This window comes from Haemaphysalis longicornis, unplaced genomic scaffold, assembly GCF_048455015.1.
Source record: "Haemaphysalis longicornis isolate Haplotype H1 unplaced genomic scaffold, Haemaphysalis longicornis Haplotype H1 scaffold_6, whole genome shotgun sequence".
In the NCBI taxonomy this organism is placed as follows: Eukaryota; Metazoa; Arthropoda; class Arachnida; order Ixodida; family Ixodidae; genus Haemaphysalis; species Haemaphysalis longicornis.
The window spans coordinates 32,586,059-32,599,000 of record NW_027526407.1 but is presented as its reverse complement, the minus strand read 5'-3'; the positions used below and the strand labels follow the sequence as shown (position 1 = coordinate 32,599,000).

Below are 12,942 nucleotides of genomic sequence, written 5' to 3'. Positions count from 1 at the left end.
GAGGATGCGGCAAATGGGCCGTTAAGGGTCTCGACGTAAAGTTAAGCCGAAGCCCATCACCCTATCATTGGCTAGTTTGACCAGCTATACTCATCGCTGTTCGCGCTATAATTGCACGACAACTAAGTCGTGCATCATATAATCACGAAACGACGTTCGCACTTTTCCGAGCTTTTACGCATGTTCGGTGTACTGGGGGCTCATGGGTGGCTTAACAAAACACGACGTACGTTTGCGCGCTCCCGACAGTGCCAGGCGGACGGGCAGACGAGATGGGCGGTGCCCGCCGACACTACAACAGTGGAAAGTGCGCACTTAAACGTAGGAGAGGCGGTACAGAGATTTGCTTGTTTGTTTTCGGCCGGGGAATCGTTTCTACGAGGCCACCTTTGGCTTCTGTTTCAGCCGTGCGGCTACACGAGGCGAACCTACCAATGCCCGACTACTTGCGAAAGGCCTTGGGTAGTGGGACAGGTGAAAGGTTCACGGATGCCTGCCAGCTGCGTGCACAGAAACTGAAATTACAGTTTCCGTACGCCGATAGCGATAATGACAGTGCCATTATTGGTCTTAAAACTGCAGTTCCTTGCCAACTTAGTCATGGTTAGGCGATACAAGTATGCACGTACATGTTCATCAACACGAAAAAAAAAAGAAAGAAAAAGCCCGGCTCTTAATATTGGTAATGCACGTAAATAAAAATGTCAATACAAACTCGGGATGTACGTATACCGAGTAAAGCTTACAACAATCGGTATGCAATTGGATAGGAAGAATTCCACGCACCTGTATTGAAAGTTGCGAGAAAGAGCAATTCCTTTACGGAGTTTAACTACGCCCACAGGTACGAGCAAAACGAGCAATCGAATCTTCTCCAAACGCGGAATTTCGAATGCGCAAGCTGACACCTGTTGCCTACTCTGCGAAGAAAATTGGAAAAAAAAAGAAACAATTTAAAGCCGTTCAAAGTGCAGAGCAGTGATTCGCCCTAATGGGCTGTGGCGTCGTTGTCCGCTCACGGCTACCACGCATTACGCTCTTCACCAGTCTGTCTCACTCCTCTCGTAATTTAACGGAGATTTGACCAATGCAATTCAAATTTCCCGCCTTTGTAGTGCTTGCACGCCCCCTGGCTGAAACAGCGCGAGCGGGAGTTGCGTTTTTTTTTTTTGTGCTTGCTTTTCAACAAGCACGCAGCGTCGTACGGCACAGTTCGGAACGCGCCATTTTTTTCTTGCACAGCCACTTTTTTCGCTTGCTATCGTAAAAACCAACCCAACGAGCGTTCCTAACTAAATGAACGCGGGGCTGCACAGATTTTGCCTGAAATGTACCTGCAGTTTTCTTTGCGCTAAACAACGGAGAGATGTATGAGAACCGCCAGCGGTTCACGAGGTTCGAACGCTTATGACTATATAAACCACTTGGTTTTGAAGCCTCTGTGGGACGCCACTACGACGGTACGCCGCGGGGCTCTTTGCACAAAAACTGACTACTTGTAGGGCAGCGCTGATACCACTAGTCGCTGCGCTCTGATATGTGGGTTATAATAAATTCTCTTTTCACACTCTACTTGGGTCCACCGAGCGAGCTACGACTACAAGGCGAGCCCCTAAACTGCTCTGCACTTTAAAAAACCCCGCCGAGGAAGACGGGGTGGCGTCGACCCGTACCTGTTGCACAGCACCGTAGACCTCGGCTTGACTAGACACCCGGTCCGTCGACTGCTGGATGACGTCCACGTGACTGCGGATCTTGGCCACCACCTCGCGGACGCGCTCGTCGTCCGTGTACAGGGAATCCAGAGTCTGCGCGCGCGCGAGCGGTCATGGCGCGAACGTTAAAAAAAACACGACGAGAGTGAAAAGCCGAAGCCGACCTTAGCCAGATCCCGGATGGCCTTGAGCTCATCTTGGATGTTGCCTTCCGCGATGTCTCGGTGCCGCTGGTGGAGCTCGAGCCGTTTGTTCAGTGTCAGCCGGTCTGTCTTGAAGCCCAGGGACAGCGTGGTGAACTTGTTCTGCGCCACAGACACAAAACACAACCCGCGCACAATTGCGGAACAGTCCGCAATGACGGACATCCCACTTAGGACCACAACAAAACCTTCGATGACTTAGAAAAAGGAAGCATTGAGGCAACAGTGCCCACCGCCAACGTTAAGACAGGGGTAGGGATGGAGAGTTATAACAGTTTCGTGTTAAAAAATAATACGCATCGCCCATAGAATTGTATCGCCCATAGAAGGGCGATACAAGAGATCGGAGAAGCAGAAAGTGTGCTGCTGTAAGCGGTTCTTCTGCTTACGACAGCAAAAAATTACTGTCGTAAGTTTTCGCGCGCACGCGTGCGACGACGCAAGACGTCATAAAACATGTCTCGAGGCTGGATACGTCTCAGTTGTACCGCGACGTCGGTATTGCTTTTACGGTGGTAAACACAAACAACGCCGCACTTTGCTCCTTTGACTTGGCGTGAAGGCGAGACTTATTTTCTTTCCCAGCTAAGATGATAATTGTTGTTCGAATCAGTATACATTTCGCGAAGCTGCGATCTGCACATTCGACGCGCGTGGCAGCCGCGGCTTGGACGCTCTCGTCTTTCGTGGCTAGTTACCAACATTTGGGGGAGTAATATCAACAGGCTCAGTATACCGTCGCATACGCCGTCTACGTTTAGAAGACCGCTTTGAATGCGGGTAAAGGCTACATTGCATTGTCAAAACTGCCCACTCGGTGGAGCTAAGCGACTTTTTGGGTGCTGGCAACGGGTCGGAATGTATTTTCGCTTTATCGTCCGCTTAGCGTCCGACTAAGTGACTGCTTTTAACGACGGTAACGGGGTTGGAACGGCGCCATGAATGCGACAGCGGACATTAGCGCCGCATTAGCGGCCCGCAGCTTCGCGACGCGAGATGCCATAAAAGAAGATTAAGTAAGCGATGACGCGCTTAAGTGCACAGCGTCGTCGCGCCATCCAACTGTCAAAGCGAACTGGCGAGAGATGAGGCCGCATCATCTACAGTGCCAAGTTCGACCCGTTTACCCATTTCACTTTATAATAGGGGTGAGAAGTTTTTTTTTTTTTATGTATATATTTAGAGTGAATTCCGGTGAAGACTAACTAAGTTAAGACGAGCTTCGTGGTTAAAGGAGTAGTGACACGAAATTTTCGTGTTACGTTTTTTTTCGCTGCCTATTAGCCCATCAATCATAGAATGGCCCGTTAGACAATCGATCGCAGCGTAAACAATCATTTACGGCGTCGTTCATTCGTGTCAGTTTCGGTTTCGACAAAACGAACACCGAGCGGCCGCCATGACAGGAGGTATTACGTGACGTCACCATTCTTGTCGCACCTCTGCCGGTCTGGACGCGCGCGCGAGCGAGCGCCCGCACTCGCCCAGACAGGCCGAGGTCTTCACCATAGAGTTTCTTAGTAAGTATACTAGAGAGAAAACTGCGCCTGGTAATCCATGTCGTCGTGGGGGTTTATGGGAAGACGCCCCTTTGGGCTTGGAATTGGCATGACAATTGGATTCCTTAGCGGTTTTGGGATTTGCTTTCTTCACTATGCATAAACACGTTTACGAGCTGCGAGGAAGTCGAAATCCTTCCTGTTCTGTGGTAGCCGTGTTCGGTGAAACAGCGGGCAGTGCGTGATCGCACCTGACGCTGGTCGGGGCTGCAGTCGAAGGACGTATGACTGAGCGAGTAACATGCAGCGGGGAAATTTGTAGCCGCCGAAAAAAAGAAACAAAACGTACTTCAACGAAGACAAAATACGACAGACACGGGAGCCTGAATCCGTGCTATCCTGTCATCGTCCCCGGCTATTTAACGCCACGTTTTCTTTTTTATTGTTCAACTGCAGCTGACGGTCGGTGCACCGGTTCACCACGAAGGCGACGTTTTTATAGGCACGCTCAAAAAACTTTCCGAACTCTTCAAACGGCTTATTATTTGGAATAATGGTACAATTAATAAAATAAGGGTCTCTAATGAGTTTCTCCCCAAATAATAACGTTTTTTGTAACTACCACCTTGGTCAGCAAAAATAGCAGGCACAAACGTTCCGGCAAAAATACGCTTTGCTTCCTTTTCTCTTAGTTTTAAAACAGCCTGTTTCATTTTCCACTTACATAAATGCAGACTATTCTTCGCGTTTTTGTGACACTTTGTTTAAATTTTCGGTGACTAAAACGTTTCAATCCAAGCCAATGATGAAACTAAGGTGAGCACATGATGTAATGGCGGCCCATGACGACACAGACGGCCTTGATGTGAGCCACATAGACGCTAGCGCCATACTCCTCTCTAGTGTATACATTAAGAAACTCTATGGTCTTCACCATCCGGGCCACGCGACCGGGCAGCATGACGCCAGTCCCAAAACCATGACGTGTACACACGGTGCAGCAGCGCGTGCCAATCGCAGCCAGCGCGTCAGCTACGTCACGGGAGGCCCGATGTCGGTAGTTTGGGGCAAGTAACAGATGATGTCATGCTGGCTCGCTCTGGGCTTTCTCGTGCGGGCAGAGGTTAAAATGGATTTAAAATATATTATACTGAACGGCTACTGTCGAAACTTGCTGGGAGATATCTCCTGATAAGAAGGAAGCAGTTATCTCAGCTTTGAAATTTCGTGTCACCACTTCTTTAAGACGAATAGCACTTTTGTCCTCTTGTAACGTCCACAATGCAAAAAAAAAAAAAAAAAAAACTTTGGCTTAAGACGAATTCCTTATAATACGAACAAACTTTCATGGTCCCTTTGAGTTCGTCTTTACAAGAATTTACTGAATTAGAATTGGGCTTTGTCCGCCGAGGTTACACGTCGGCCACAAGGCGAGCAATTGCTTTCGAGCCGCACATCTAAGCGCGGAGCGGAGAACGTAGCCATTTCTTTGTTCCGCTTAAACGCGCCCTTTGTTCCTATCACTTGCAGGCACCCATTCTTTGTTCCACTTAAAAGCACTTTTTTGTTCCTCTTAAACGGGCCCTTTCTTTGTTGCACTTAAACGAGTCCTTTCCTCTGTTCTACCTAAACGAGCGCTTCGTGTGTTCCGCTTAGGCAAACCTTTTCTTTGTTCCACTTAAACGAACCCTCCCAAAAAGTAGGAACTTTCGACGTCTCAGTTTCACATGACCTCCGCCAAGCTGTACAAAAGGCCGCGGTTTCGGCCGTTCCTTCCCCGTGGGCTGACACGAAAATAACATTTTTGCGATGCGATGCGCCACATGCTATGATCGGGGAAAAAAAAATAGAGGGAATGACGCGTTGCTGAACCTATCTCTTTCCATCGCTAAAAGCTTCGCTCTTAGCCGAGATTCTCTGCAGCAAATATCAGGCTTTACGAGGCAGCCCGGACTTTTTCCACAGTTCAGTAGACTAGAATCGTCTCGTTCCGAACGTCGATTTCTATAAACAAAAAGAAAAAGCACGGGGCTGGCCTTCTTTTAACGCTGCCTCCCTGGGTCCCCTCAAATGGATTTTGCAATCTGACTTTTTTTTCCATACAGGGCATTCATGCCCCTCTGATAATATAAAGGCATTCCTCCTCCTCCTCCATATGAAACCAAGAAGTAAAACACCAGCGTGATCAACCACATGACAGTTCCACCCAGGCGCCATCTTTTCATTATTCGCCTTCGTACTAATTACATTCCACCCGGGCACATCCGAAACAAAAGAAGCAATTCGCTGCAATTTTGCCAACGCTTCCCTAAGGGCGCAAAGAGACGACGCGGAGGCAGCTATGAGCAAAAAGCGATCTAGAAGACACGCCCATTTCGCGAAAAGCTTTCAGCGCCCACGGCATTTTGCGACTTTAGGGCTCGATGGTTTTTGGAGTGCCTCAACGTTTAGCGACGTCACCGTACACTGCCGACCTGATAACGGCCTCGACTACACCCTTGATCCTGTCTTGAATAACGAGCCCTGTATAAGCGGCGGGGTATATAGCACATCCTTTGTGAATGCAACAGAGAATGAACTGTAAACGCCGAAATGCCATCGATTATTGGAATAACTTCCCGGATTTGAATAGAATAGGTCACAACCGACAAAAGTGCAAAATCCACCTACAAATCAAGAGATCGAGTATGTATATGGACTGTCGAAGCACTTCTAGAATAAATAACGGTGCTCCCAAAATTAAGTACGCCTGTGAGCCCGAACTCTACATTCGTGACATAAAGTACTAATTCTAAATTTACACGCACAAAAACAGCGCAACTAAGAGGCAAACTGAATTTTTAGCAAGCTTGCTTTATACAGCCTTTATTTACAACGTCTGAGTTACGAAGGTAGCTGAAGATACCAGTCTTGGCAGACATCCAACGAACAAATTTATTATTTTTGATGAGGTGGTAGGACTCAAAGGGCAGCGTTCGAGTGACGAACATTTCGTACGCTTCAAATAAAATATTCACGCATCTTCACGAAAATAATCATGACAAGTTGGCGAAGCACTGGGGATCGTTCTTACCGTAAATCACCCGTGAGAGTGCTTGCTGCTGCTAAAACGATTTCCGATCCAATCCAACCCAATCCAAATCCAATTCAATCCAACGGTCCTCGCGCATGCGCAGCACGGCTCTCCAGGAGCATTCTCTCTATCTTCCCTCTCTGTCTCTCCAAACTTTTGTGAACCTTGTATTTCGTTTTTGTAAACCTTTTGTTCACAGACGTTTCGATTTACACGGTGCTGTACCGTGAGCACGGACGCCGGACAAGCCTTGCCCTTAAAGGTGCTTGGCCCCTAAAACTAATACAAGCCCAACACACTCGTCGTCCTTCCGCCATCGCTAGCCAGATTTCTCCGGCTATTAAATGTCTAGCGTTACTCTAATTACAACGTCGACTTTCCAAGGGATCACCGTTTCTGTATGTTCCCAGCGATCGATCACAGGAAGGCTGACGAAGCCACCCTCGCTCAAACGAGCTGCCGTCCTTAGCACGCTTTTCAAAGCAAGAAATGGCGCAGCCGGTTCTTCTCACAGCCAATCTTCGGGTAAATTTATATAATTTACCTCGCGTGAAAAGAATAAAAAAATTCCGCAACTAAGCACCACCCAGAAAATGCTTACCATGCACCATTTCAACCGTTGGCCCGAGCCCAGGGCTGATGAATGAATCGATTTCAACAAAACTGTGAAGACAATCATATTGGCGTTCGCACAGCCCTCAGGATTTCCAACGGCGAAAAGAAAATAGGAAATAGAATAAAGAAAATGAAATAAGAACAGAAAAGTAGAAATAGAACAAAACTAAACAATCAAATACGAATGTAGAATAGAATTAGAAATGAAAAATAGACAAGAATTGAAAACAGAATGGAAAATAAAGGGAATAAAGCAACGAATATTCGCCCTGAAGACCTGAAAAAGACAGCTCAAGCTCACCTCAATCTCTTCTTCGGTCAGCTGGTCCGAACTGCACGAAAAAAAAAATACAGGCAATAATGAGAATCTTGGTTCAATGGTCACTGCCGAAACAAGCAGCAACACTTATGACAACTGAAAAACAATGCGGCGACAACCAGCTTACTGCCTGCGGCGCCTACTAAGGCAAAGCTATGCTCAACAGCCAAACTGTCAAATTAATGTGATGATTCCGCGTTTCTTGCGTTCCTCAATCCCCGCACATGCGGGCTAGACAAAACTGCACTAGAGAAACACGGACGCGCCCTGAGGAGGCACGGTGTACATTTCTGCATGAGCCAGCAAAACTGGGCATCATCGATTCAACGGACAGTCCGGAGACCGCGTTCGGACCGGAAGTCCCATGGAATAAAGCTGAACCTCGTTATAACGAACACGGATATAGCGAATTATCGGCTATAGCGAACTAAATGCGAACTCTGGTTGGTCGCGCTTCATTTCAGTGACATTTATTCTTTTATAACGAAACTGAAACTTGTGACAGCCGCGCATTATCAGCTATAACGAAGAAATATTTGACCAGTATGCTCAGAAGCTACTTGGAAAAACTCCAGGCCTCCGAAACTGCACAAGTTGAAAAGGCCACTTTGTTCGTGGACACTGCGGAAAACTTCATCATGCTCAGTGCTGTGAATAGCCACCAGACAAAGATCACACCCTTCCTCGAAAAAAAAAAAAAAAAAGGAAACGCACGACTGTTTTGTCAAATGAACTTTGTTCAGTTGTAATTTCCAGTTTCATGTTCCGGTTCATTAAGCTTGAAATGCCATAAGGAGAATGATAAGGTTACCTTGTTTACAGTATGTTCGAAGATTAAAATAACGTATTTTTGTTTCAAGGAGTTTTGCGGGAGATAGAGTAGCGATTGGTTTGAACCGATTTTTGGCTCTACTGTTCCAATGAATATCGGAGATAACGAACTACATTGCTGTCCCGATAGTACTTTCTTATAACGAGGTTCGACTGTACATTGAAAAATCGAGCACCGGATCGCGACTCGGGCGGTCCGCGGACGATCCAGGACTAGAGCATCGAAGACAACCAGTGCCATCATGGAGTGGAGGATAGCGATGGGGACCGGAAGTGGTTTTTTTTTTTAAATTGTCGGATTACCAGCAAGAGTAAACTGCACAATCCCGCTCCAAACGTCGGGCGGAATCGCGGGGGATCCTGGCGCTAACCACGTGACCAAGAGTTCACCGAGCACCCGAGGAAACGCGTGCGGTGGCACATATATAAACCGCAGCCTGTTTAAAAGTGTCATGATTGTGAGAGCAACCCCCGGTTCGGGAGCACCACGGAGCTAGCCTGTTTCGAGGCACACGGGTATCGCGAAAAGCCCTCAACAGTAGCTTTTTAGATGTTCTTTCCACTGGGGGTTGGAGAAACAGCAACGTCAGCGTAAAGGGAAGAAGACAGTAGCGAGGATGGTGCGAAACAAGTTCACTTAAGCGTCACCCTCAATAGGTATACATATTTTAAGCGTCACCTACGCGTCACCCTCAAAGGACCTAAGCGTCACCCGCAAAAATGAAAAGTGTTACAGCGAGCACGCATCCTTGCGGCACACCACTATCTTAGACTGCAAAGCAGCTTTCGGCAGCTATATGCATCAATTTTCTCCTCTTAACCGCCTCGCCTTTTTTCAGAGAATACTGCCATTGAATACGTGGACAATTTTACGTCACTTGGCGTAGTTTTTGCTGCTACTATGTCGTGGAACGCCCACGTAAGCAAAATCTGTGTCGCACTTTCAAGGTTTAATGGGATAATTTGGCGCAACAAAGGTCTTTTACCTGCAAAAACTAAATTGGATCTCTATTATGCCTTTTTTTATTCCCATGTGAGTTACTGTTTCTTAGTATGGGGGAACACCACGGCGGCAACAAATATACAAAAAACTTGTAAGCGGTTGCAAACGTGTCGTATGATTCCCCAAATTTTCCTTTGTACCAGCAGTATAAAATTGTGAAAATTGACCGCATGTTCAACTATAAATTTGCTTTCTTCTATAAGAAAGCAGTCAGCCGGAATGACCCATTGTTTTCGAGTTTCGTAACGCTCACACATTATCACAACCCGTACACGACTCGCTAAACAAATAAATTTGTCTTACCACGGTGTAGAACAAATTATGGCTACAGTATGCTAGCGCACATTCTTCCAACCTATCTCAACACGCCATTGTATGAAGACGTGAGCCGCATGTCATTTACTGCATTTCGCAAAACCTTTGTAACATAAGGTGTGAATACATTTTTGTATAAAATTGACTGCCATTGCTTCCTATGGAAAGTGCCTTGTATTTTGTGAAGTTAGAAGCTCGTCTGTGAACAAAGCTTCGGTAGCGAAGCCGAAGCGTCTTGTTTCTTGCTTTTAAAGTTTTTGAACTCTTTAACTGCTTTTTTTAGCCAGTGTATCCGTTTTTACTTCAATTGTATTTCGTGATATGCTTGTATGAACAAATGCTTCTGATGTGTACATATTGGTTGTGAAGAAATGTTTTTAGTGTCTGCAATTAATCGTACTGTTTTTGTTTCCTCTAAAGAATGACATTTTTTTTTCTTGAAATTGCACAGTGTTGTTGCGTATGCTGAAATGTAGGGGTGGCGAGGCTCGTCAAGCAGTCGCTAATGCCTGATTTTTTCTTGCCATCCTCAGTTTTTTTTTTGCCTGTAAAAAAAAGACCGGAATAAAGCGATTGATTGAAAGTACTTGATTGATTGACTTCGACTCCGAAGACGCGACTCCAATCAGGAAGTTCCCGCCATCTCCGCACTGCTGGTACGCGTGGTATGCTGCACGATCTCGCCGATATAATTATTTCAGGAATAGGAACATTTCGTTACACTAGCGCGCACGGACATCACAAGTTCTGCGAGTTTACAAAACGCGCTTTACGCAAAGCGCCTCCAATGACATTGGCCACTAGAAAACGAATGGAACTGGTGCTTTCACTCACCGCCATAACGCACTCCTCGATCGTTCATCGCACATATAAATTGCCGCCACTGTTTAAGCAAGGTGGGTGCAGCGTCTAGCCAAGCCGCGATGGCTCGCGCGTTTCAGGGTGCCGAAGGACGTCCAGCTCATTTCCAAAGCCAAACGCTTCGACTAAGGAAACACCCAAGAATTGGTTTTCCCCACCAATCAGGTATATCCCTCCACCCATAAAAAACTCCGATAACGCCTGCCTTCCTGTTATCACTACAAAACAAAGAAGAAATACCACGGCCGAAAAGACTCCGTTCAGCACCCTAACGGTGTTTACGAGCGTTCATCAAGATCAATGACCATGGTTCATTCTGCTTTTTCCCTGGCGTGAAAACCCTAAGGTTTGCGAGCTGATCCTTTTAGATATTAAATGAGGCCGCGAGCAAATATCGTCACGGCTATTTTCCGCAACGTCCATAAGAGCTACGCTATTAAGGCGTGAATGAGTAAAAAAAAAAAGGAAAGAACATGCGTCTCCGTAATTGCATGGGGCTTCCAGGAGGGCAATCGCCATGGCCATCGCATCACAAATGACAGCACACGCAAAAAGCAACCAATGTTCACAACCAAAACGAAAAGTGCTACAGCGAGCACACATCCTTGCGGCACACCACTATACACAACCAGCGGCGGCGCCTTATTACACGCTACCCCTTGCGAACAAGGAAACTATGGGGCGACCAGGCGGCCATTACGGGCCATAAAAACACACGGGCCGGCCCGCCCAGGCGATGGAAGCGGCTCAACACCCCGAATTTCCGATAGCGCCGCGTCCAGTTGCAGCGAAAGGCATTACGCGTTAAAGCGCAGGCAATCAGGCCATGATATATTCCCCACGCAATATTGGAAGGGATTCGAGCCTCGCTAACTTCCTTGCTACGCGGGAGAAGCAATTGACGATGGGCGATTCTAACAACCATCTACATACGCATTAGGGTGTATACGACCCCGTCGTGACAGCGAGAATTAATGGAACGCAAATGACCCTAGCAGGGTAAAACGGAAGAGAACTGCACGAGAGCATGTAACTCACGGTAATTTCCGTTTACCCCAACGCACTTCCGTTTTGGTACGCAGTGTTCGGTGCTTTTTCGGTGCTTTCGGCGCAGTGTTCGGCGGCTTTTCTGTCTGTATACGAAAAGAAAAGCCGCGGTTGCTAACAAGAAGCTCCGGGCTAATCGGGATGTGGTGAATCTCAATGTAGTGACTTATTCCAAGCGCAAAAGGCTGTTCCAACACGAATGCTGATTTTCAGGCTGGGTAGCCATCGATCAGCCGTTCGGGCAGCACCGCTGCACACGGCTATACCAAGCGCGACATACGCACGCAGCTGTGTCAAACGTCATACCAGCCATATATGGTCATACATACATGGTGCTATCAAATATCATGTATGTCCGTATATGGCAGAATCAAACGTAATACTAGAGGCTTGAGCATATGCGGCATAATACGCCAAACGCAAGCATCATAAGGTTATATACGCTCTATATGTAGCCATATGGAGCCAGAAATGGCAGGTTCTCACCATACACGGCCGCATTTCCAGCTTTCTAAAAGGCAATATATTACTTTGTACGCTGTCCTATATGCTTATGTGTTAAAATATACGAAATATTTGGGACATGTTCGAACTTCCGTACGGGCTGTTACATACGGGCCAGTATTGCGGCTGCTGGGAAGGCATTGGACGTACCTCTACAAGGATCATGCTTGTTCAGGCATCGCGAAGCTCTGCCCATCGGTTGAAACCAAAGCGCCGTGTTTGTGCCCTCTTCTTTTTGCCTGTGTCGGTAGCGCTGTTAATATGAACAAGTACCAACTCGCCCAGTCTTTCGTTTTCGCTATAATAAATCCGTCATTGAATCAGCGATAACAACGCATCACGTAAGCGCCCTGCGCATGCGCAAACAATACCCGCTTCCACCACCATCGCCCGGCGGCACCACTAATAATCCATTATTGTCTCTGGCAAGACAGGAGAAGCCCACGCTTATGTAAGCCATCGCGCAGCGCAAGGAGGTGCTTACTTAGGCCTCAAAACTTCGCCATCACTCCCTCTTTGACCATCCTTGGAACGTTTTATGGAGACAAAGATTCCAAAAACATGGCAGGCACTCTCCAACCATGACATATATCCTTATCATTCTGGCTGCTTGGTGCATCTGAACAATTATAGTACAATCCGCGGCCATTAACTAGCAGCGAGAGATGCCGAGACACTTCCTGCGGAAGTATCCGCTACGGCATAATTAACGGACGCAATCGTTGCAGAGGCAACTGTCGAGTACAGGCAGCGGAAGGAAGACAGAGAACGCGATACTTCCTTCGCGATAACGCGGTGTCATGGACAAATGTGCCCAGGTTCCGCTAGAGTGACCGTATACTCTCGTACTCTCGTAAACGCGCGATTGCGCACGTGCCGTTGCCTGCGGTATACTGCCCATAGCCCGAGAGGAATCTATATGACAAAAGAACGATCACGGCAGCGCAACCACACCGA

At 47.2% G+C, this 12,942-nt stretch overlaps 1 protein-coding gene across 7 annotated transcripts in view; it reads right to left on the bottom strand.

Annotated features, from left to right (window-relative positions):
- LOC144142445 (uncharacterized) overlaps positions 1-12,942 on the bottom strand; it is a 289,522-nt gene that overhangs the window by 25,248 nt on the left and 251,332 nt on the right. For all 7 annotated transcript variants that reach the window (XM_077673956.1, XM_077673962.1, XM_077673955.1 and 4 more), the window contains exons 28-30: positions 7,407-7,437; positions 1,880-2,020; positions 1,674-1,808 (exon numbers count right to left, since the gene is read on the bottom strand). In XM_077673956.1, coding sequence (XP_077530082.1) covers positions 1,674-1,808; positions 1,880-2,020; positions 7,407-7,437 — 307 coding nt within the window. The remainder of the gene's footprint in view (positions 1-1,673; positions 1,809-1,879; positions 2,021-7,406; positions 7,438-12,942) is intronic.